A 22904-nucleotide genomic window follows, 5' to 3' on the forward strand; every position below is an offset into this window, starting at 1 on the left:
TAAGGGGGAGGTTTCGGACTTTCCCGGGCACTCACAGAATCTTCTTGTGGGCACACAGCTCGGCCTCTCCACCCTGTCCCCACACTTAAAAGGAGCACTGTCACTTGTGTGTCCCTAGCACAGCCTTTTCTGCTGCAGGCCGATTCCCATATACTCCGAGCGTGATTTTCCCAGGCTTCTAATGGGTTTCCATGCCTTGATCCGGGCCCTGCGTGTCCCTTTACAGTGTGGAATCCTGACTTAACCCAGTACTTCCCAGGCCGGCCAGGGCCAAGGAGCACTGTGGCAGGCCCAGCCTCCTCGACCCGAGGACCCAGGCATCCCCACTCCCAGCCTTGCCTCTGCTGGCCTCGGGGCCTCCATTCGGACTCCGGCCCACTCTGCCTCACTCTTCCTCTTTATCTGCGGCTCCCAGCATGTATGCCTCTCTCTATCAGTGTATCGGGCCAGCATGCCTCATCTAAAGTGTATATATTACCTAATAAAATCCTTCTTATTTGGGATTATTGCATCAAATTTTAATTTCCTCACTCGAGCAGCGGCATGTCGACCTGCCCGTCAGTGAAGGACCGATAGAAGGTGAAAAGAGCGGATAAACTGCACAAATTACTGCCAGCTGATGCCTATCAGCCCTTTGACTGGAATTGACTGGAATTAAGGACTGAGAAATAGGATTTTCTGCCTCAGAATCTGCTGTGGCAGCTCTTGTCGGAAGTCCCCTGCAGCCCCCACGGGCCCCCTCCCCCCACGGGTGCCTCCCACCTCCTGAAGCAAACTGTGTCCACCTTTCAAGTCCTTAATCTTGTCATGGAACCGGGAAAGCAGTCCCAGGGGAGAGAGGTGGGCTGGGACCCCCGAGGCCCGGCAGAGCCTGATGGGTTATAGCTCCAGCTCCTGTCCTGGCCGGCTGCTTTGGAAAAGGCAGGCCACCCAGAAGGGAGACACAAGTTCCTTCTAGAGAAGTCTGAGCTCCTCTCAGCTCCGCCCCCGACTTCCCCCCGCCAGTACCCAGACCTCGGAGGCAGGGGCTGTTTCGCACACCTCCCCCACCCCTGGCTTTGGCACACCTACTGGGCACAGAGCCCCGGGCCTGTCACCTCTGCCAGCCGTGGAGTCCCCCAGACCCACCTCAACCCAGCCCTCCATTCCCCAGTCATCCGCACCCCACACTTTGGGACTTGAGACCAATTCTAGAACCCTCTGAGCCTCCGTTTCCTCACATATTCCCCTGCACTGGGGCTTGTGAGGAAAATGTGAGAGTACCTGTGTTGGGTGCCCAGCACGGTGCTTGGCACAGAGTAGGTGTTTAACCAGTGCTAGCTCTCCCTGGGCTGTTAGCTGCTCTCTCTATAGGACACCCAGAAAACACCTTACCCGTAGAATGCGTGGTAGGATTCTGGAGTGCTAGGGAGTCTGAACGTGCCGAAGTCCTTTGGAACATCACATGCATGCGCTCCCTATGGAGAGGCAACTCAGCTTGCATCAGATCTCATGGTGGTCCCCGTGAACAGTGACCGTCACGTCTATAGCATTTGCTGGGCGTCCTGGGTGCAGTTCCAAGTGCTTCACAAATATCAGTTGCTCAGGGGTGGAGGCTGTCATGATACCCATTTTATAGATGGGGAAAACAAGGCAGCGAGAGATCAAGTAATTCACTCGAAGGGTTCGCAGCCCAGACAGCCTGGCACCAGTCAAACCCCGAACCCCGTCACCATACTGCTCTATCCGCCACCAGGAGCCGGGACCCTGGGGGCCTGTGCCCCCTTAACCTCGCAGGGGAGCCTCCTTTCCCAGGAGGCCTCCTGCTTACAACATGGGTTCCTGTGACAGGAGGAGCCTCGTGGCAGGGTGGACCCTTCCCTGACCCTCCTGGGCCTTCCCACCTACTCTCCCAGCCAACCCCACCCCTAGCTGGAGGGCCAGGCAGTTAGGGGCCTGGCTCTGGGCCGGGCAGGGGCCATGCTTCCCCATCCCCTCGTCTTTGGAAATAAGTTTCAGTATATTGAAAATATAATTACTGAGACTCCGAAACAAGAGCCGTGGGATCCCAAGAGCCCCCATTCCTCCCCGTTAATTCCTTCTCATAACATTTCCAGTCTTTGTGGCTGCACTTGTATTAAAAGCTCAGGGTTTTATTAAAAATGGATTTATTTACCCAAAAAGAGATGAAACCCCAAACTTTGTCAGGAGCCTGTTGGATCTCACTTCCCAGAAGCTCAGGTGTGGCTCTTCCTGGGGAGAGCCGGCCTCCTCGTCATCTCGTCCTGGATTGCCTGCCGGCCCCTTGGAGCTCCACCGGCAGCCCAGGGTGGGAGTGCCCGTGGGGAAGGTGCTCCCAGGACTCTTTGGCCACCAGGTCCCTTATTTGCACGGGCCACCACCGGCCCCGTTTCAGTCCTCCGGGGGTCACTAGGCCCAGCTCAGCCCAGCCACTCCCGGATTGTATGCCCGGAGACCTGCAGTCGCACCTTGAGGTTTCTTGTTTAGTGACCTTCTGGAAAGGTGTTCTGGTAGCCTCGGGGCCCAGTTAACCTGGCAGGCTAGTCTGTGCCCTCAGCAGGCCAGGGGCTGCCTGGGACCTGGGAACCCTCATACTGGAACACGTTTGGGGCCCAGGCCACGTGGGGCTCTAGAAAAGAGGGGGTTGTTCCCGTGTCCAGAAAGCCCGTCCTGGCACCCAAGACTCACACCGTTGGGACCTCCCCCTGGGGACAAATCCAGGCCCCCCCATGTGAGGAGTGGCCCCCAGAAAGGCAGACACCCCCAAAAGTGCCCTATGTGGGGTGATACCGGGGAGAGCAGTTAGCATAGACTCTGCAAATCTGATGAATGCCTCCTGAATGACCCCCCCCCACACACACACACACACACACACACAGATGCCTGGGTTTGGGACCATTAACTGATGTTACAGGAGAAGAGTCTGTCATCAGACCAGAAAGCCCAAGAGAGCAAAGGCTAACAGGGTTGTTGTTGTTGTTGTTGTTGTTGTTGTTGTTTTAACCACTTTACTAACTTCTAGGAGCCTTTACTACACTAAGCCCAAGGGAAGGATGGGACATGTAAGTGGTCCCGAATGTGACATGAGCTAATGCTTGTGAAGTGCTTATGTTGGTGCCTGCCACATCACAGGGACTTTCATAAATGACAGCGTCATTATCACAGAAGCTGGTAGACAGGCAGTGTTGCCTGGAGGGCAAGAGCATTTTGGAGGCAAAGTATCTGACTTTGAACCCTGGTTTCACCATTCATTCGTTGCAACGGGACCACGGCCAGGCCCCGTAACTCGAGTTCCTCAGTTTGCTCATCCGGAAAATGGGGCTACTGGGGTACGTGTGAGGGGGAAACGAGTTCCTAGCAGGCGTTTGCCGCAGCAGAGTGAGTGCTTGAGAAAGAACAGCACCTGCCTTAGCGGGAACTTCCTGGGCTCTGACCCACTTTGGGTCCTCAGAACCCACCTGGGGAGATGCTCATTTAATGATGTCTTTCTCTGACTTGGTAACAGTCTATTTCCCCCCAGGGGGTGTCGTCAGAGCTCTGGGATCCCTTATCCCAGCGGGGGGGGGGGGGGGGGCAAGGAGGGAGCCACATCTGCTTTCTGCACGGCCTTGGCCTCGGGGCAATGGCCGTGTTTCTCCTGGAACATTCTCGCCTTCCCTCAGCCCACCCTAGAGGTGTTCCAGATTGCTGCATACCTGGGCCCAGGAGAGGATGGAGGGAGAGCTGTGCAGGGGCAGCACTGCCCCGAGTGGGTGAGGTGGTGAATGCCCCTTCTGTGTCTGGAGGGGAGGTGTCTCGCTCCCGGGCCCCCCTCCCCCTCAGAGGGCCTCCGTGTCAGAGAACAAGACTCTCTCCACAGGAGAAGGTGTTCAGGAGCACGTGGCCTACAGACTTCACCCTCTAGCTGACGAGCAGCAAATGAGTGAGAGGCAGCATATCAAGGCCACAAGAGTTCATCATTAGACATGTAAATGCCAGGGTTGACATTTCCCTAGGGGATGGGGACAGGGCTGTCCTGCTCATTATTTATTTTTTTTTTCTTTTTAACGTTTATTCATTTTTGAGAGACAGAGAGGGACAGAACGTGAGCAGAGGAGGGGCAGAGAGAGAGTGAGACACAGAATCCGAAGCAGGCTCCCGGCTCTGAGCTGTCAGCACAACGCGGGGCTCGACGTGGGGCTCGAACCCACAAACCGCGAGATCATGACCTGAGCCGAAGTCGGACGCTTAACTGACTGAGCCACCCAGGCGCCCCTGTCCTCCTCATTATTAACCAGGGAGAACTGTAGCCCAGGCGAGAATCTCAGGCTGGCATGGTGGACAGGCTTGGCTGGCCAGACAATGGTGTGCTAGGGCCTGGAGGCTAAGGTGAAGGTTGCCGTGGGCAAGGGACGACCCAGCAAGTGGTGGTGGTGGTGAAATGAGAATCGTCTTGTATACGTTCATTCATTCAATCAGCCAACCGACCCATCAACTGACATGTGAATGTGCCCATTATATGACAGGATCTCTTCCTGGAGAGTCTTATGGCTCCAGGCCTCTGCCTGTGCTGCCTAGTTTGCCTTCCGGATCATTTTCTCTCCCTGGAAAACTACTCATTTCTCATGACCCGCCAAAATGTTGCTGCCCGTATAACCCTTTGCCAGCTCCTCCAGGTGGACTTCTGCACTTTGGGGTACATTTCCGCATCTAAACACCCTAATGTGTGTATAGCAGTGCCTGTGAATCTGTCTGCGACCCCTCCCCATAGACTGTGTACTCCCTAAAAGCGGGGACCCCCGAGTCCTCATCCTGGTGGTCCCAGAACCTGGCTCCTTCTCCCCCATTGCTGCAGGGAGGATGAACAGGATGTGCGACAGAGCCATTTGAGGCAGGAACCGCTGGTGGTACTGCTGGATAGGGCATGGTTCATAGGGCCTTGGTGGCCTCCCGGGTCATCCCTAGAGATACTCACTTTCAGGATTCATGATGCTTTCGTTAGTAGAGTAATTGATCCATGTTCTCCTTTACTGAAGTCCTAGTGAAAGCAAGGTCCCAGGGTTATTGCTGTTACCCGTACTAAGGTGGGACAACTGACACCAGAAAGGTGCAGCAACCCTCCTGACGTCCCACAGCAATTTGATGGGTGGTTGAGAAAGAGATGAGATCTCTTGTCCCCCAGCTGGATGCTCTTCTTTCCTGGGTGGTCACACCAGATGGAGGGAGATGGGGAGGCGGAGAGAGAATGATAGCATCAGCAAGATTGGGCCTCCCCATGGGACTCTGAGGTGTTTGCCAAGGCCTCAGTGTTATGTCCCCAGGGTGATGGGGACAGCCGAGACCTGAGCACTCAGCAGCTACTTCCTAGGCTGGCCTTGCAACAGGGAGGCCACCCAGGGGGCTGGACAACCAAACTCAGGTCCCTCCTCTCTCCTGCCCAGGGCACAACCGTGCGAGTTATCACTGCCATTGACCAGGATAAAGGACGTCCCCGGGGGATTGGCTACACCATTGTCTCAGGTAAGGCCTTGGGAAGGGAACTGAGTGGATGAAGGAGGGAGGAGCCAGGAAGGAGGAGAGGTGCTTGGGACTGAGGCTAAGGTGTTGGGGGCTGCTGGGGTGGTGTCGGGTGACAGGAGTGTGTGCCACTGTCCAAGGTCCGAGACATGTGAGCACTTTGGGGCTCCGAGCCCGGGTCACTGGGGACTCCCATCTAACCTCCTTCAGTGCTCTGTTTTTCTTTGTTTTCTTTTCTGACTTGATGAAAGGGTGGCATTTGTACATCATTTTAGAATGAATAGAGCTACACCTCAGCTGATTTCATGCTCCCATCACATTTCTGAGCATTGGGAGTTCATGTCTGGTCGCAAGGGAGGCACAGAGCCCCTCCTCTCCCACCCGCTCTCTCGGTTGAGCGGAATGGTGACTGGCTACAAAGAAGGTTCTGGGTGATGGCGTCCCTGACCTCAAATCCCCACCCAAAGATGGATCATGTAGCAGCTCCATTTGGCTGTCCCAGGACTGGGTGGCTTTGGAGAGAGGGAGCCGGTGACAGGCCCATGAGAGGCTGCTCACTCACACACACTCTCTGGCTCTGTCCCTGTGTACCCTGCCCACCGCACATGTGTCCTCCTTCCCTGCCCACTGGTCCGTGAAGGGTCAGCCTAGTGCATGTGGGCAGGCCAGACTGATGGCCAGGAGGATGGCAGGCCACCAGGCCAGTGTCTACCCCGGCGCCTCTCCTGACCACACCTCCACAACAGAGAGCAACATTTTGGGGACATATTTTCCCTAAAACTCAAAAGACACCAAGGTGTAATGATGAAGAACACAGAGGATGGAGTCTCGTGAGTGTATTGCCTTGGGATGGTCTCCATACCTCAGTTTCTCAAACATAAAATGGGAGCAGTAGGAGTACCTACCTTGGATGGTTAAGGGTCAGAAGACTTAATATATGTAAAGAACCCAGTTAATGGATCTAAGGTCCTTTATAAGTGTCAGTTGCTGTTATTATTTTTATTGCTAGCAGCCAATAATAACCTTGCAAAGTTGGGGGTTAGCTGGTGGGAAGAACCACCCCCCCCCATCCTCAGGAACGCAGGAAATCAGGAGCATTGTGGGTTCCCTGTGATCTGCAGCTGCTGGCATGACTACCATTGTGTCTTCCAGCCCAGGACCCAAAGCAAATTCCACCCCAGCTCATGTGGTCAGCAGCAGCATAGATTCGGGCCTCTCTTCCCCCACCCCACTTCCTCCCCATTCTGGTGCCCCACACAAGACTCAGCAGAGTAAACACCAATATGGACTTGTGGAAGGAAGGGAGGGAGGGAAGAAGGGAGGGAGGGAGGGAGGGAGGGAGGGAGGAAGGAAGGAAGGAAAGAAGGAAGGAAGGTAGGTGACTCCAGGGTAGTGGGTTTTCAAATTCCAGAATGCCCAAGGATCACCTGGGGCTCCTACCAAAAATAGAGTCCTTGGCACCCATGGAGAGTTTCATGCTATGGAACTAGGGTGGGGCCCAGGAATGGTCCTTTCTCACAGTGCCCCAGGTGCAGATGGTCCTAAGGCCAGGGTGTGGGAAAGCTAGTCCTAGGAAGGAAACCGTTCTGCAGGAAGGCAGAGTCCCCCCACCCCCAGAATTTGGGGGCCCTCTCCCACTGAGCAGAGGAGGGAGGCCCATGCTGGTGTTGGTCTCCTTTATGAGTTTTTCAATTTGGGAAGCAAATCAAGTGCCTCCCAGGGGCAAGGGGCTTGTGCTGGAGAGCTGCAGAAACACCGGTGAGCCCCAAGGATGATAGTTGAGGGGTCAAGATAAGGTAACAGCATGAAGGGGACACCAGGCTGGGTGGGGGATTGTCTCCTCATCTCATTGCCTGTGTGCTGGTTCCAGACATACCCCCGCCTGGATGAGGTGGGGAGCAAGGAGCCAGGAGCTAGCCTGCAGTCACGGCCAGACGGGAAATTCCTGCAGTGACACTGAAAGGCCATCCTCCAGGGTGTTGGTCCATTCCAGGTTCATGCTGGGTGCTAGGCCACCAGCCTCAGACCCTGAGGCCCTCTCCAGCCTTCAAAGATGGCCCCAGCCAGCTCTCCCTCCTCACCCCATCCCCTGGGAGCAGGAGGCTGGAGGGCAGAGCTGCTGAGCCTTGGGTGTCTGAGCTGGGCTCTGGAACCTGAAGTCTGGGGCCAATTGCCTGTGGCAGCATCCTACGAGATTTCCAGGGGCATGCTCTCCTGGGCCAGGTCCCCAAGTATGAACCACAGGATGAGAAAGGAAACCCGGAATGTGAAACTACAGGTAGGCGATGTGTGTAAAGGTGGGGGCAGGAGGCAGAAACTTCTGGAAGGCCTGGAGCACTTAGCGTAGCTTTATAGGATTCCCACTGCCAGCAAAGATGTGCTTTGAGGGCTTTTTCAGGAAGGTTGACAAATGGGTTTCCTCTCACATGCCAACTGTGATTGATTGGTAATGGCTGCCTGAAGAGGACCCATGAAGCCAAGCAGGCTCAGTGCGGTACTCAATTGGTAGAGCCTGTTACTGATGTGGAAAGAGAGAGGGCAGCACGTGCAGCAAATAGTTGCCATCCTTGCCAAGATAGCACTTGGACCTCGCTTATAGGATGGCCTTGGTGGTCCTTTAACTCCCTCATGGGTGTTTGTCGCCACAAAACCCGCAGCCCCACCCAAATCCTTTTCAGGCAGCTGGAGGAAAACGTTTCCCTTTTCCTTCCCTCCCGATCCTGCTGCCCACCTGCCTGTTCCTGCCCGCCCTTCTCTGGCCCTGGGATGGCATGGTCCTCCTGCAACCTGGCCTCACTGTGAGCCTAAAGCAGGCAGACCAGCAGAAGGGCGAAGTCCCCCAGGGGAACAGGAGACTGAAAGCTAGGATGTGGCCTCAACTCTACTTCATTTGACCACATAGACACTGCTGCAAAGCACATTGTCTCCCAAGGACCTGGCCTCACACACATGCCTTTCCAGTGATGTTAAGTCTCGGCCCTTCCCTGGGAGGCTCAGCCAGTGTCTGTTTGGCTTGAAGCAGGAAGAAGGAATGCCCCCCAAGGGCATCTTCACATGGACTGCCCCAAGTTGGCCCTGAGTACCCTGTGGGAGCCTGCTTCAGCCCTCAATACTAGGGAGCCATTTTCATTTGAGAGGAAAAACAAGGGTCTTGGTGGCTCCTAGAGCCAGGTGTGAGTCCCGACAGCCACGGAGGGTGACCCAGTCTCTGGGCACCTCCAGAGCCTGGGAAGGGGGTGGCTCTGTCTGTATGTGGGCGGACACAAGTCTGAGCCCATGCGTGATCCATGGCGTGCGGTTAACCTGCTGGGCTCCTTGAGGCCCCCATCCCCTCTGGGCTGTTTATCAGCCCTGCAGCTGGGGGGATTTATGTCTGCACACCAGCGCTTTCGCCATTACTAATGACCCCTTTGTTTTGCCAAGAACAAAGAGGCCTTCAGAGGTAAGTTATGGCTCCATTGCCATCAATTTGTTCTCAGCCTCTTGTGGCCAAACTGAGACTGAAGAATGACAAGGTTCTTTTCCACAGAGGACCTGGCACGGGCCCCATCTGCTTCCTCAGCCTGTGCCTGGCCTGCCACTCACCAAGGGCATCACTTCCTTCAGGACCCGAACAAAATGGGGCTCCCATCCCCAAAGGCCAGCCCAGCCCGGGGTCTCAACAGACACCTTCCTTTGCCAGATGGAGACAGTCCTGCTTCAAGGGGCAGCTGTGGCCCTCCCCATACAGAGCACTGGACTTGCAGTCCAGAGTTGTGGGTTCAAGGCCCAACTCTGCCACCTGCAGCAGTGTGTCAGAGAAAGGCGTTTGACCCCTCTTAACCCCATAATCTTTAACCATGGTACAGGGTTAATAATCCCCATGGCAGATAAAATGGTGCCAGAGAGACTCTAAAGGGCCATAAAGTATTAAGCATTATTAATTATCAAGGAAAGATCAGGCCCAGGGGTCCTAGGAACTTCTATTCACTCATTTCTTCCTTCATCCATTTAAGTAGGGAAGTGGTTGAGAGGGCAGGTTCTGTGGCTGCTGTCCAGGGTGCTGACCGCTAGCTGTGCTGGCCAGTACGGTTGCCCTGTGGCTACTGAGCTCTTGATATGTGGCTAGTCTGTAAGATAACCCAGGGGATTTTGAAGACTTATTATGCAAAACAGGTTATAAAGCATCTCATTAATAATGTCTTATATTGATGACATGTCGAAGTCATATTATTTTAGATAGACTGAGTGAAATACAACATATTATTAAAATTAATTTCATCTATTTTTTAAATGTTGAATGTTTTTAATGTTTAATGGCTACTAGAGAATGTAAAATACCACATGTGGCTCACATCCTATTTCTGTGGGCAGCTCTATTCCAGAGTCAGACCGCCTTGCTCGCCTGCTACCACTGGCTAACTGTGTAACCTGCGTCAGTTTTTCAGTCTGTGAAATGGAAAGTAGGAGTAGCCTGAGCCTCATAGGGAAGCTATGCACATACAGAGAGCAAAGACACATAAGTTTGTAGAAGAGTGTCTGATTTTATAGTAAGTGCTCAACAAATGTGCGCTCTTGGCATCCACCCGCATTGGATCAAGGGTCTTCTCTGAGCCAAGAGCTGTGCTAATGTCCCGAGAATGTGTGGGACTGGAGGCACTGTCTCAGCCTCTGGAACCTGTAGGGTAGGTGGGGAAGCAGACTGAGATATGTGGGCTGCGTCGGTAGCTATTGACATGGAGTGATGGCTCCCTGGAAGGTCCATTAGACTGTTCTCTCTACTTCTCTGTATGTTTGAAAATATCTGTAATAGGAAGTGAGGAGGAATCCATGGGAGGGGCCACCTCCCCCAGCCATCGCTGGGGTGAGGACACTCACCGAGAAGAGATCATCTAAGCCGCCCCCCAACTGATGAGCAGGAACTACCCGGGAACTGTGGATTTAGGGTGTTACAGGCAGAGAGTACAGTGTTTACCAGGATCCCAGAGCAGCAGAGAGTGCGGTACATTTGTGGAACTGCAGTAATCCAGCACGGCTGAGCGCAGCCTGCAAGGGAGACCTTGGTGAGGGGAGGCCACAGAAGGAGGCAGGGCCCAGCCATGCAGGGTATGGAATGCCCAGCTCAGGAGAATGCCAGGCCTTGCTCCTGAGGGTGGTAGCAAGCCAGTTCTAGGGGTGGGTGGGTGGCGGGGCAGGGGGTGGTGGGAGATGTTGTTGAGGTGTGTTGTGTGAAGCTCCAGTGGTCAGACTGGAGCCAGTGGGCTGGAGGAGGGCAGGCAGAACAAGCAGGCCCAAGAGGAGGCTGCCGTGGTGTCCCCCAACTGGCTGTCACATTGGGAAGCCGAGATAGCAGAGCCAAAGAAGGATGAGGAGGCCAAGGTGACAGGAGGTGACTGATGGGGCAAGTGGCACAGGACCGGCCCACCGCCTGAGATACCTCTCGATCCCCCTTGAGCAGGGAAATTGCTTACTTTAACATCTGACTATTGTTTGTTCCAGAGAAGAACCCTGTCTTCCTAAGTACCCTTGAGTGGGTGACTGAAACTCTCAAAGGACCAGTTTCCCCAGCTTTTAATGGGGCCAGTCATATCTTTCTCGCAGAGTTGTGAAAATAAGCATAAGTGAGGCCACTGTCTAAAATGGGCAGCGTTTGGTGAGTGTCACATAGGTCAGTTGCATGGTAGGCCCTCAAAAGAGGCCAACCATTTATTTCCCTCCTCCCTCAGGGAAGCAGGATGTGGCAGAGGCACGCAGGTGTCATGCTGCCCGAAGCCCACATTCCTAGCCAAGGCCACTCTCACATGCTAGCAAGCTGGGCTCCCCCAGTGGCCAGGAGCCCAGGTTGAAGGCTTCCATCAGTCATCCCCAAGGGCACTGAGGATTCTGTCCTGCCGTCACCTTTCTGCAAATACCCAGAGTTTTTGTGGTTTCTCCATCCCCTGATGTAGGGAGCCCATCTACAAGAGGCTGCAGAGCAGCGGTTCTCAAAGTGAAGTGGGGGCCGTGGACCAGCAGCAGCAGCCCCTGAACTCTTGTTGGACATGGGAGCTCTCAGGCCCCACCCTGGAACTACTGAATCAGATGCCCAGGGCAGGGGGGCTTAAGGAGCCCTCCAGGTGGTTCTGACGCCATCTGAATCCTTATTGGAAGCGTTTTCATTTTCCACACGTGCTAGACTGATGGGTTCTGTCATTTAATTCTCTCCTTCCTGTGACTGATGCTGAACGGACTCCTTTCCAGTGCCTGGGGTGTGAGGGTGTGGTGAACAAACCCTGGACAGCGCTTTCTACCATGTCCTGCCTTACAGCCTCTATCTCAGCCCAGCCACACCTTCCAGGCTACAGAAGCCCCGCCTCCCTCATCGTCCTTGCCTTGCAGGCCACGTCCCTTTTCCCATCACAGCCCTGCCTGCCTGGGCCTTCTGCAGCTCTGGAGTGTTCCCCAGGGTGAGGGGCAGGGAGAGCCATTTATTGGGTGCCTGCCATGTGCCAGGCACTGGCTGGACACATTTATCTCTCACAGCAGTCTGTGAGGGAGACGTTATTACTCCATTCTACACACAAGTAAAGTGAGGAGCTGCGAGTACATAGACTGACCAAGGGTCACAGCTACTAAGTGGAAGAACATGAATTTTTTTTAATATTTAAAAAAAGTTTTTTAAATCTTTATTTATTTTTGAGAGCGACAGACAGAGAGAGAGCATGGGAGGAACAGAGAGAGAGGGAGACACAGAATCTGAAGCAGGCTCCAGGCTCCAAGCTGTCAGCACAGAGCCCAACGTGGGGGGCTCGAACTCATGAACCATGAGTCCATGACCTGAGCCGAAGTCAGGTACTCAACCAACTGAGCCACCAGGTGCTACTTTAAAATTTTTTTTTATGTTTAATTTTGAGAGACAGAGTGCAAGCAGGGGAGGAGAAGAGAAAGAGGGAGGCACAAAATCTGAAGCAGGCTCCAGCCTCTGAGCTGTCAGTACAGAGCCTGATGCGGGGCTCGAACTCATGAACTATGAGATATGACCTGAGCCAATGTCAGACACTTAACCAACTGAGCCCCCCAGGCTCCCCAGAAGAACATGAATTTGAACCCATGTCCCTCGGGTTCCAGAATACATCCATTTTTCATGATGACAGTGGTCTTCAAAGTGTGGTCCCCAGACTGGTGGCATCAGCATCAACTTCTAATAATGGGAATTATTAGAAATTCAAAATTTTGCACCCCAGTCTAAGCCTACTGAATTGGAAACTCTGGGGGCAGGGCCAGGTGATGCTGAGGCTGCTGGTCTGGGGACCACACTCTGAGAAGCACTGGTCTGGAAAAGCATGTGTAGTCGATAAGGGCGATATCACCCACAAGGAGGCAAAAGTGTGTTATGGGGGGGTGAAAAGTTTTTACTCTGTTTATCAAGCACAGCTGTATATGTGCAGACATATCTATGGTATTGGAATTTCACGAGGGGAAGCAGTTAGGAAAAAATATCTTAAATGGCTGGTAGCAGGGGCAATAATGAAAGGAAGGTTGAGAAACAGTGGCCTGGAATCGAGAATCAGTGAGCAGTGTCAGGGCTGAAACCCCTCACTCCTGCTTGAAAGGCAGTGGCCTCACTTCCAGTCATGTTGGAGACTTGCCCAGGTATGTTAGTGAAGGACAAAGCCCTCACTTGCCAGTCCTTTGATCTTATGTCAATATTAACAAGTGAGGACGTTCCTTGAAAACACATTGAGTGCTTTGAAATGAAGGCTGCTTGTGTGTGAATGCACGTACGAGTATGGGTGTGCGTGTGCGTGTGTGTATGTGTGTGTGTGTGTGTGTGTGTGTGTAGAGAGAATAGTCAAATACAGTCAGACTTGCTCAAGCTTACACATATGCCAATAACTGGACTGGGCCCCTGGCCGTGGCCTGGCAGGGGGTAGCTATCACAGGAGACCATATTTTGAAATACATCAAAGCCCTTGTGATTAAGAGGTCTGGTGTTTTTTCTCCCCCACCCCCCGAGAAGTGAAAACTTGGGAGAATCAGACCTGCCTTGGACACCTGAATCTCATGCCACAGCCCCTGGCTTGGGATAGCATAGCGGGTGCCTGGAAGCACGTGAAACTTCAGGACATCTGGCTCGGCACTGGGCGAATGGCCCACCTGGCTGGAGCCAAGAGGTGGCCAGGGAGAAGTGAAGGGCAGATCACAGACAGGTGGGGGTGGGAGCAGTTGGTACAGGGCATAGGAGGCAAAATGAGTGGGTTCTTGAGCAAGGCTGGCGGTGGGGAAGGGGAGCAGGGGGCCATCAGAAGATTCATCTTGTCTGGACAGATTGGAACAGGAGGCACGGGAACGAGGAATGATCTGCTAATAGACTGTCACACTAACTGGGTGGCAGGGGTGGTCATTGAGGAGATGTACGGGAAGGAAGGCAGCAGGCTCTGGTGATGTACTGAAAATAGAAGCACAAGAGAAGGAGGAGACAAAGAAGCTTCTAATCTCTGAGTCGAGGTTTCTGGGGTCCTGGTGGTGGCCTAGACAGAAAGGGGCATATTCATAAGGAAAGTTGATCTGTTTACACCTGTGATTGCTACCCTGGACGTACATCAGCACACATACCAGAATTTACTGATCGCATACTGAGGCAGACATCACTAGCTGATTCCAGCACACTTTCCCGCCAGCCTAGACAGGCCACCAAGCCTTACCAGCACTCCAGAAGCCACTGACAGTTGGTAGGCACTCTCTCTAGAGCTGGAATGAATGTGTGCAAGGTGTATTCCTTTTGCAGCCCATGGCTTTTTCAAAACTACCTGGGGACAGTGCCTCTGGCAGGTTTTTTATGTGATTATACAAATACATTGGCACGTTATTTACAGTTCTGCCCCATCACCACACCTAAATGACAGTGATGAACCTCAGGAAAGCCTGTACTTCATTCTCCCCTTGATCTTTCTCCTTCCTCTCTTCAGGGGCGTGCTAACCAGCCGGCCTGTTCTTGCTCTCAGTGGCTCTCCTGTGCGCCCCTTTGTGATCAACCAGAGAAGTCTTTGCTCTTCCCCCCTCCTTTAAGGAGACCCTATGTGCTCTTTGCCAGGATCAGCAGTTTGCCCCTTGCTTCCCATGGATAACGTTGGTCAGCAGACTTTTGAGAAGTGCCATTGCCACTGGGTCTGAGACCCTCCCTTCCAGCTTCTTCTCTCTCTCACATCCTCTTCATGGGCAGGAGTCTGTCCTGTGCTCAGGATACTATAGAACCTCCTACGTATACTGTGGGAGGACCCCCCAAGATCTCCCTCTTAGGCCCAACTCGAACCTCTTCTGCTACAGGTTGGGTCCACCTCCCTAGCTGGGCAGGGAATGGACCTCAGCTCAGCTCAGGGAACCACGCCTCTGGGGTCTGGCAGACCAGTCACGGCTGGAGGTTGCTCACAGGGGCTGGAGGTTATCCTAGCTCTTGGCTGGAGGTTGTTTGGCAGGGAGGTTCTAGTCCGGTTTCCCTATGTCAACAAGCATTTGTCTTTTTAACAAAGTTGACCCTTTTCCACTTTTCCTCATCTGTAGGGTAACTGCTTTGTATTGGACTTCCAGGGCTCTGAGACCTTTGGGGGATTATGAAATTAGCCACCATTTATTTTGCATTCTCTTTCTGTATTACCTCAAGCACAGGGAACTGATTCAGACATAATTCTTGGATCATGATCGACATTGGTCTATGTTGGCCCTCTTTAGTTTCATTATTAATTTTTATTTAAAAAAATTTTTAATGTTTATTTTTGAGAGACAGAGACAGACTGCGAACAGGCAAGGGGCAGAGAGAGAGGGAGACACAGAATCCGAAGCAGGCTCCTGGCTCTGAGCTGTCAGCACGGAGCCTGACGTGGGGCTCGAACTCACAAGCTGTGAGATCATGACCTGAGCCAAAGTGAGATGCTTAACCGACTGAGCCACCCAGACCACCCCTCATTACTAATTTTTAATGACACTGTGGACACCCATGAACCCACCAACCAACCCAAGAGCTCGACTGTCACCCATACCTCACATCTGGCTCTGTTCCTCCCCATCCCTATAGCCTTATCTTTGAATCTTGTGTTTTTTTCATTCCCTTGCTTTTAAGAACTATTTTGTCACATATAAATGGATCACATGTTGTTTGGGTTTAGTTGTCTTTGAACCTTACTTAAAAAGTGTCATGTTATGCATGATCTCCAGGGACTTATGTTTTCTACCCAATATTATGTATCTGAGATTCACTCATATTTTTTTTCGTGTAGGTATCATTTGCTCATTTTTATTACTGCACATTATTCTATCGTGTGAAAATACCCCAGGCAATCCACGTTCCTATCGATGGGTGCATGCATTGATTGCTGCTATTACAAACCGTGCTGCTACGGACAACATCTTGTATGTCTGTATGTCACAGAACATGTGTGAGAGTTGCCTTGGGCCAGACATCATCTCTGACCCTCACCATCACTCAAGGATGTGGCTGACCAGAGCCATTTACAAACAAGGAAACAGCTCACGTGCTTAGGGTCATGCAACGCGTAAGTGGTGAACGCAGAATTCGTATCTAGATCCTTCTGCTTCCAAAGTCCACATTCTTTCTGCCATCCTTTACTGTTCTGCCTGGGAAATGAAGCAATTCCTGTCCACCCACTGGTCTGTGTGTGGACTAGAATCCCAGGATTCGTTCACTCATTCAGTTAACTGTGAGTATTGATTGAGTGCCTACCGTGGGCCAGGCTTCATGTTAGACCATGGGGACCAATGGCGAAGTGAAAGCCACTGTCACTGCCCCCGTGGAGCTCATGTCCCACTGGGAAGGAGGGGAACTAAATAAGTCTGCAGAGGCGGTGCCTGGTGGCTGTGGGGAACACTGGGGAGGAAATACCGGGTGAGGAGAAGGGAGAGGGACCGTCTGGAAGGGGGTCAGGAGGGCTGGGCTAGGCAGGTTGTTGTGCTTCACTCAGTACCCGCCCTACCCCACCCCCTCCCCACCCCCCACAGGCTGTGGGCATTGGAGGAGACTTTGCCCCTCCCCTCAGAAAAGGTCTCAAATACCTTTTGGGGGCTTTGAACCTGAGATGAGCCCTCTAAGCAGCTCAGATTCCCAGCTCCCTTTTTCATCTCACTCCCTGGATGACTGCTCAGCTTTCAAGGCAGCCCCCAGCCGGGGCTAATCTGAAATAAAAGTTTTTATTTATCTAGCTTGATACCTGGTGCAAGGTTAAATCATACAAGAGAAAAAGCAATAAAAGAGAAAGATTAAGCGAAAGGCGCCGTCTTAGGCATGCCCTTTTGCAATATGGTTACAAAGATATTAAGCCTGAAGTCGCCCAACAACCCCACGCTGCGGTTCCCCGTCTCTCTGGGCTCAGCTCCGCAGGCGGGGCCGAAGGAGGAGGAGCGGACGGGGTGGGGGGCGCAGGAGGGGGCCGCCCTGGGGCTCCCTGACTGGGTAAGTAAGCAGATGGAGTTCTAGGAGCTCAGCCCATCACCATCTCCTACCCCCACACAGCTCTGATTCATGACTTCCCGGTGGAACAGAATCATTGCATCTACCCCTTCGTTCCTGTCAGCATATCCACGTCTTCAGTGTTTTACTTCGTGCCGGCTACGGGCAGGGCACCCCAGGGAGAGAGGGTCTTAGACCCGGTGCTCCTCCCGGCCAGCCTGGGCTCCAGGGGCAGGTGACCCCGAGCAGGTCGCTTCTCCTGTTTGTGCCTCGGTATCCTCATCTGTAAAATGGGAATGTTAACGGGGTGAACATTAGCCAAAACATTATCGTCTGATGACAGGCACAGACAGGAAAAGATACTAGCGTTGCTCAGCATGTAGGTGGGAAGGGAGTCTCTAAAAATACAAAAGTCATTGGCTCGTGCCTGTCTCCCCTGCCTGCAAAACCTAACACTTCAGCTCTCTGTAAAATCCCCAAGTGTCGCAGGGGCCCCTGGAGGAGGGGGGGTGGTGGAGGGGAGAGGGTGAGGGAGGCAGTTCCCATGTGCTATATGATTGACCTGGTCTTTTGCCCCTGACCCCTTGCGGGTATCCCCTGCACCAAGATGGAGGTGAGTGACTCACCAGGGCCCCTGCTGGCAGCGCCTTCCACAGCCGTTGGAATGGCCCAGCTTCCCTTAGACGCGCCATGACCCGGAACCAAAATGGATCGTGGGCAGAGACGGGCTGCTTCTCCTCCCCTAGCACAGCTGTGCTCGGGATGTGGGCCCCATGGCACCCCTGCTTGAGTCCCTGTGCACTGCCTGCCCCACCCCTGTAAACAGCTCCTCCAACTCCAGCCTGCAGTCCTCCTCTCTGTAGGGCCCAGACAGGGACACGGGGACACCACACCACCCTCCCCACTCCCGTCCCTCCCACAGAACCGTGTTTTAAAGCAATTTAAAACAAGAAAGGGAAGGGAAGGGACCTTTCTTTTAGCCAGAATGTCAGCCACTGAAAGCCCACCCACCAGGTCACTTGGACATGTCCAGTTTGGGCCCCAGGGAGAACCCAACTGCACAAGTGATTCATCAGGAAAGCTTAAAGCAGAGCGTGTATAACAGATGCCTCAGGAGGTCAGAAAAGGGTTTGTTCTCTGAGAAGACAGCCATCTTGCGATGATTTGGAGACTGTGAGGAAGGGAATTGTCACCAGCCAGGGCAGGGAGGGTGTGAGCACACAGGCAGGGGACTTCCTCTTCCGCCCTAACACCCTCTTACAGCATTGGGACTCACACTGGAGAGCTCTGAATGCCAGACTAAGGAGCAGCCGTGATCAGTAATAATAGCTAGCAGTTCGTGAATGCTTAGGAAGTAACCCACATGCTTCGTCGGCATCCACTCTTTTAGTCCTGCCAGGAACCCCAGGAGGTGGGTACTAACTATCGTTGTCGTCCCCTTTTACGGATGAGGAAACTGAGGCCTGGTTGCCCAAGGTCACATGGCCGGTGGGAGGAAGAGCAGGCTGGCTCCACAACCTGTACCTCTCCAGGAGCCCTGGCCTCACTGCCCCCTGCCCGTTCTGAGCATCTGTTGGGGCTGCCGAGGTTTGAGAACCACCAGACCTGCCTCTGGGCTCAGCCGTCTCGCTGTGCCCCGTGGCCTCTCTGCCTCTCCACCTCTCTGTCAAGTGCTCCGCCCGAGTCAATTAACTAGCTGCCCCATTCAAATATTTGACCAATGTCCTGGAAACAGAGATTTCAGGGCAGATACTTTCAGACATTGATTGAAGTGAACAAACACTCTGGCACAGAATGAATTTATTGTTCTCACGGTCTCCTGCCGCGCTGTGCTCCATCCCGGCCCCCCACCCCAGAAGGCACTGCTTTCGTGGGGGGAAAGCGAGGTGGGATCAGGCTGCCTCAGTTTTCCAGCTCATGCCCCTCCCACCCGCTCCTGCTGGAGGTGCAGGAAGATACCCCACTTTGAGGGACCACATCAATGAGGCGCTTTTGAATCAGTGCAAATACAGGCTGAAGGGCACTTCACAACAGCGTCCGGCATAGCAAGGGTTATTTTAAAGGTGCCAGTGGCTGATTTTTCTTCATAAGGGTGGCGGGAGTCTTTAGTTCCACGAGAACAATTTAGGTGAGACTTAAGGAAGCGTTTTGCAAATGAGGACTTGAGGTCCTGGGGTGTTGTTGGTCCTCTAGAAGTCTGCAGGGATGGGAGAGTTGCCCGCTCACGACTCAGCAGATGCTTAGCAAAGTCTTGAGCTAACCTCCCCGCTTGGCCATCCTGGGGAGACAGGCTCTATAATGGAAGCTGGAAATGGAAAACCCTTCCATCGGGAAGCTTTGAGGAGTTGTGGGGAGGTGACCTATGAGAAGTCGATCATCCGTCCACAGAGCACCCACTGAGCAGCAAGTGTTGTCAGTGAGTCCTTAGAAAGATCCGAGGAGGGTGGGCAGTGCTAGGGGGCTGGGGCTGGGGCGAGGGCAGCGGCTTCCCCACATGCTGATCCCCCAGAGAGGTGATTTTAAGTGGTGCACGGGTGGGGCGTGAAATGACATCGAAGCACACAGCGAAGCGGTTATCCCTCTTCTCAGTTCTCTCTCAGAATGTCTGTTTCTGTCAGTTTTGTCCAGGACAAAGTCTCTCCTTTGGCTTCTCTTCCCGTTTAAGGAGAGCTGGCTGGAGCCATCAGATGTCAAGCTGATGCGGCTAAAATCTACCCATGTAGGCTCATTTTCTCCATTTTACAATCAGTCCCCATTATGGTCAGTGAACTGGTTCTCCATCTGTGAAACTCCTAGATACATTCTGTTGGAATGAGTTGTCGAAGAAAAGAATCAGATTAAAGAAAAGAGTAGATAATAATAATGCAAGTTGCAGGCAGATGTGGCAAAAATTGGGAGGGTGGCATCCAAATGGTTGAGGCTTAGGCATTTTGTTTTTTTTTTTTTAATTTTTTTTCAACGTTTTTTATTTATTTTTGGGACAGAGAGAGACAGAGCATGAACGGGGAGGGGCAGAGAGAGAGGGAGACACAGAATCAGAAACAGGCTCCAGGCTCCGAGCCATCAGCCCAGAGCTTGACGTGGGGCTCGAACTCACAGACCGCGAGATCGTGACCTGGCTGAAGTCGGACGCCTAACCGACTGCGCCACCCAGGCGCCCCAAGGCTTAGGCATTTTGATGGGCAGGAGACCTGAGCTGGCCCTTTCCCCAGCTGTAGCGTCAGGGGATGGGATGGTGGAGGCTCTGAGAGTCACATCAATGCACGCAAAGTGCTCAGAACAGCGCCTGGCGGGCAAGAGCTCAGGACGTGCCAGCATTCTGTTGGGTAGGATCGCGTAATGAAGCCACCTTGGAAATGGAGGAGTGCTAGCACCCACAAGGCGGCATCACTGGGACAGAGGGTGAGTGGCTTAGATGGGGAGGGAGGCATCCTGGGAAGGGGGTCTGACCAGAGCAGAGGCTTAGTTAGAGAGAGGACTATCATGAAGAGTCTACAGGGCAACCGACCAGCCAGGCTGCAGAATAGGGAAGATGATTTGAAGGGTCTTGAGGGTCAAGCAGAGGGGCGTGGAGTGTTCCTTTCAGGGCATCTGTGGTTCCAGGAATCTGAGAGCACTTAGGAAGCTTCAGGAAAGGGGCCTCCCGCAGGAACCCCGGGCAGACCCTCCTCAGAGTGGGGCCTTCTGGGAGGAGGAACTGAGGCAGGAAGGTTGAGTACGCTCTCCTTTCTTACAGAGTTTCCCATGGCTACCGTAATAAACCACCACAAAGTGTGGCTTAAAGCAACAGAAATTTATTCTTTTATGGCCCTGCAGACCGGAAGTCCAAAATCAGTCTTACAGGACTAAAATCAAAGTGTCAGGAAGACTGGATCCTTCTGGGGAGCCCAAGAAGGATCCATTTCTTGCCCACCCCAGCAGCTGGTGGCTGCCAGCTTTCCTTCATCGGCCCGTGGCTGCACCCCTCCAATCTCTTTTCCCCTGGCCACATAGCCTTTTCTTCTGTAGTCTCATCTCCCTCTGCCTCCCTCTTCAAGGCCCCTTGTGGTGACAGGTAGAGCCCAGAAGGTAATCTCTCCATCTCATGATGCTTAACTGAAAAACATATGCATGTAAAGTCACATTCAGAGGTTCCAGGGATCAGGAGCTGGCTTTGATGGCCATTATTCAGCCCACCTCTGCATCTTTTCCCCACCCTAGTTATTGTCCCCCTCATCTCTCTCTATCCCACTGGCTCCCTCATGATCCCACCTGGTCCATGATGACCATACCACCCCCTCTCCATCATGGCTTCCCCTGGACTGTCCTTCTGGCTTCCATCTCAGCTGTCAACCAGCTTCATATTCTAGTTTTCTAATTCCAGACTTCCTGCAGGGGGTCAGGTTGGCCAGTTCATCATCACCAGCAGCGTCCACGAGCCATAGGGAGCTGGCAGCCTGAGGCGGTGTCACCTGAGGCAGCCGGTACAGAAGAGGGCAACGGGGCCACGAGCAGGGCGGGCCCTAATCCTTCCAGTACATCTTAAACGATAGACAGATAGGCCAATGGGACAGAATGCGGCTGTTAGAACTAGACCCACATATAAACACGGGAAGTTGATATATGGAAAAGGTGGTGCCGCAAATCAATGGGGAAGAGAGGACTTGTTTAGTAGCCGGTGTTGGGGAAACTAGCTCACGATGCGGAGAAAAATAAAGCAAGAGCCCCACCATACACCGTATACCAAAGTGGACTTCAGACGGATGAAAGACGTCAACATGAACAGTAAAATATAAAGCTCATAAAAGGAAACGTCGGGGTATATCTTCATGACCTTGTGCTTGGAAAGGACTCAGCGCCCAAAGAGCATGTGCCGGAGATGAGAAACGGATCTACATCAGAGGATTTCCAATTCAGTGGGAATTATATAGACGAAGGTAACAACAGAGGACCTGTAGGGAGAAGATTTTTGCAGCAATTGTAACCAACAAGGGTCTGTAGGCTATAGGAGGAAGCCCTGGAAATCAGTAGGGAAAAGTTGAGACATTCTATGGAAAAGTAGGCAAAGTGTATTCACCAGGATGGGAGAGCCTGCCGACTAGGGAGCCCCGGTACAGAGGTGCTGAAGCTGAGTAGAAATCAGGGCATTGTAATGGCGCCTGCGATGACCAACCTCTTCACACCCCTCAATGTGGGCACCTGGGCCACGTGCCCCCCCCCCCACTGCCTGTTTCATGTGATCTCAGATGAAAGCTGAGCTAAGAATGGATTCCAAAGAGTCATTTTGCAGTTGGCGTCGTGCTAGTAAATCCTATCTTTGAACTCCGCTTACATGCAATAGTATCTCCTGCCCCCGAAATTCCGTTCTCCTCACTCGTAGACCTGTATTACAAAAAAAAAAAAACTGTGCTCAATTATTGTTGCATTTTGAATTTCACCAAAAATGTTGTGGCGACTTGTTTTCTCTCTTGTTAGGTAGGGACCAACATAATGTCCTCAATTTTGCCTCAAGACCTGCAAACTCGAGAGAATTTACTATGGCCTTTTACAGAAAATGTTTGCCAACCCCTACACCAGTACTCTATATCAGACGCCACAAACTAGGAGGTTAAATCACATGAAATCACTATTTTTGCAGGTCAAAAATGGTGGAATGTCGGCAATTTCACATGGCTCGGCTCAATAGATGTGCAGATAGCAGAAGAGATAAATCTTTACAACCCAGTGTGGAGTGGTAAAAGAAATAGAAAGGAATAGCCTAATACCACATATGTAAGGTTAAAAAGCCAATAGCAACCATGGATATTTAACAAGAATACGTACATGTGCAGGGACATTTTAGCAAAGCACTGGAACTAGGAATTTGACTTTGGGACAAGGAGGTGGCAGAAGAAGGGCTAAAGAGGAAAACCCAACTGTGATAACACTTATCACCATTTATTGGGTAATGGCCACGTGTCCTGCTTTAAGCAGCTTACCTGGGTTCATTCATTTGCTCCTTATAGCACCC

At 52.7% G+C, this 22904-nt stretch overlaps 1 protein-coding gene across 7 annotated transcripts in view; it reads left to right on the plus strand.

The window, feature by feature from the left end:
• CDH23 (cadherin related 23) overlaps nt 1-22904 on the plus strand; it is a 416105-nt gene that overhangs the window by 186774 nt on the left and 206427 nt on the right. For all 7 annotated transcript variants that reach the window (XM_058696615.1, XM_058696614.1, XM_058696613.1 and 4 more), the window contains exon 9: nt 5421-5499. In XM_058696615.1, the coding sequence (XP_058552598.1) occupies nt 5421-5499 (79 nt within the window). The remainder of the gene's footprint in view (nt 1-5420; nt 5500-22904) is intronic.

This window comes from Neofelis nebulosa, chromosome 13 (assembly GCF_028018385.1).
Source record: "Neofelis nebulosa isolate mNeoNeb1 chromosome 13, mNeoNeb1.pri, whole genome shotgun sequence".
NCBI classification, from domain to species: Eukaryota; Metazoa; Chordata; class Mammalia; order Carnivora; family Felidae; genus Neofelis; species Neofelis nebulosa.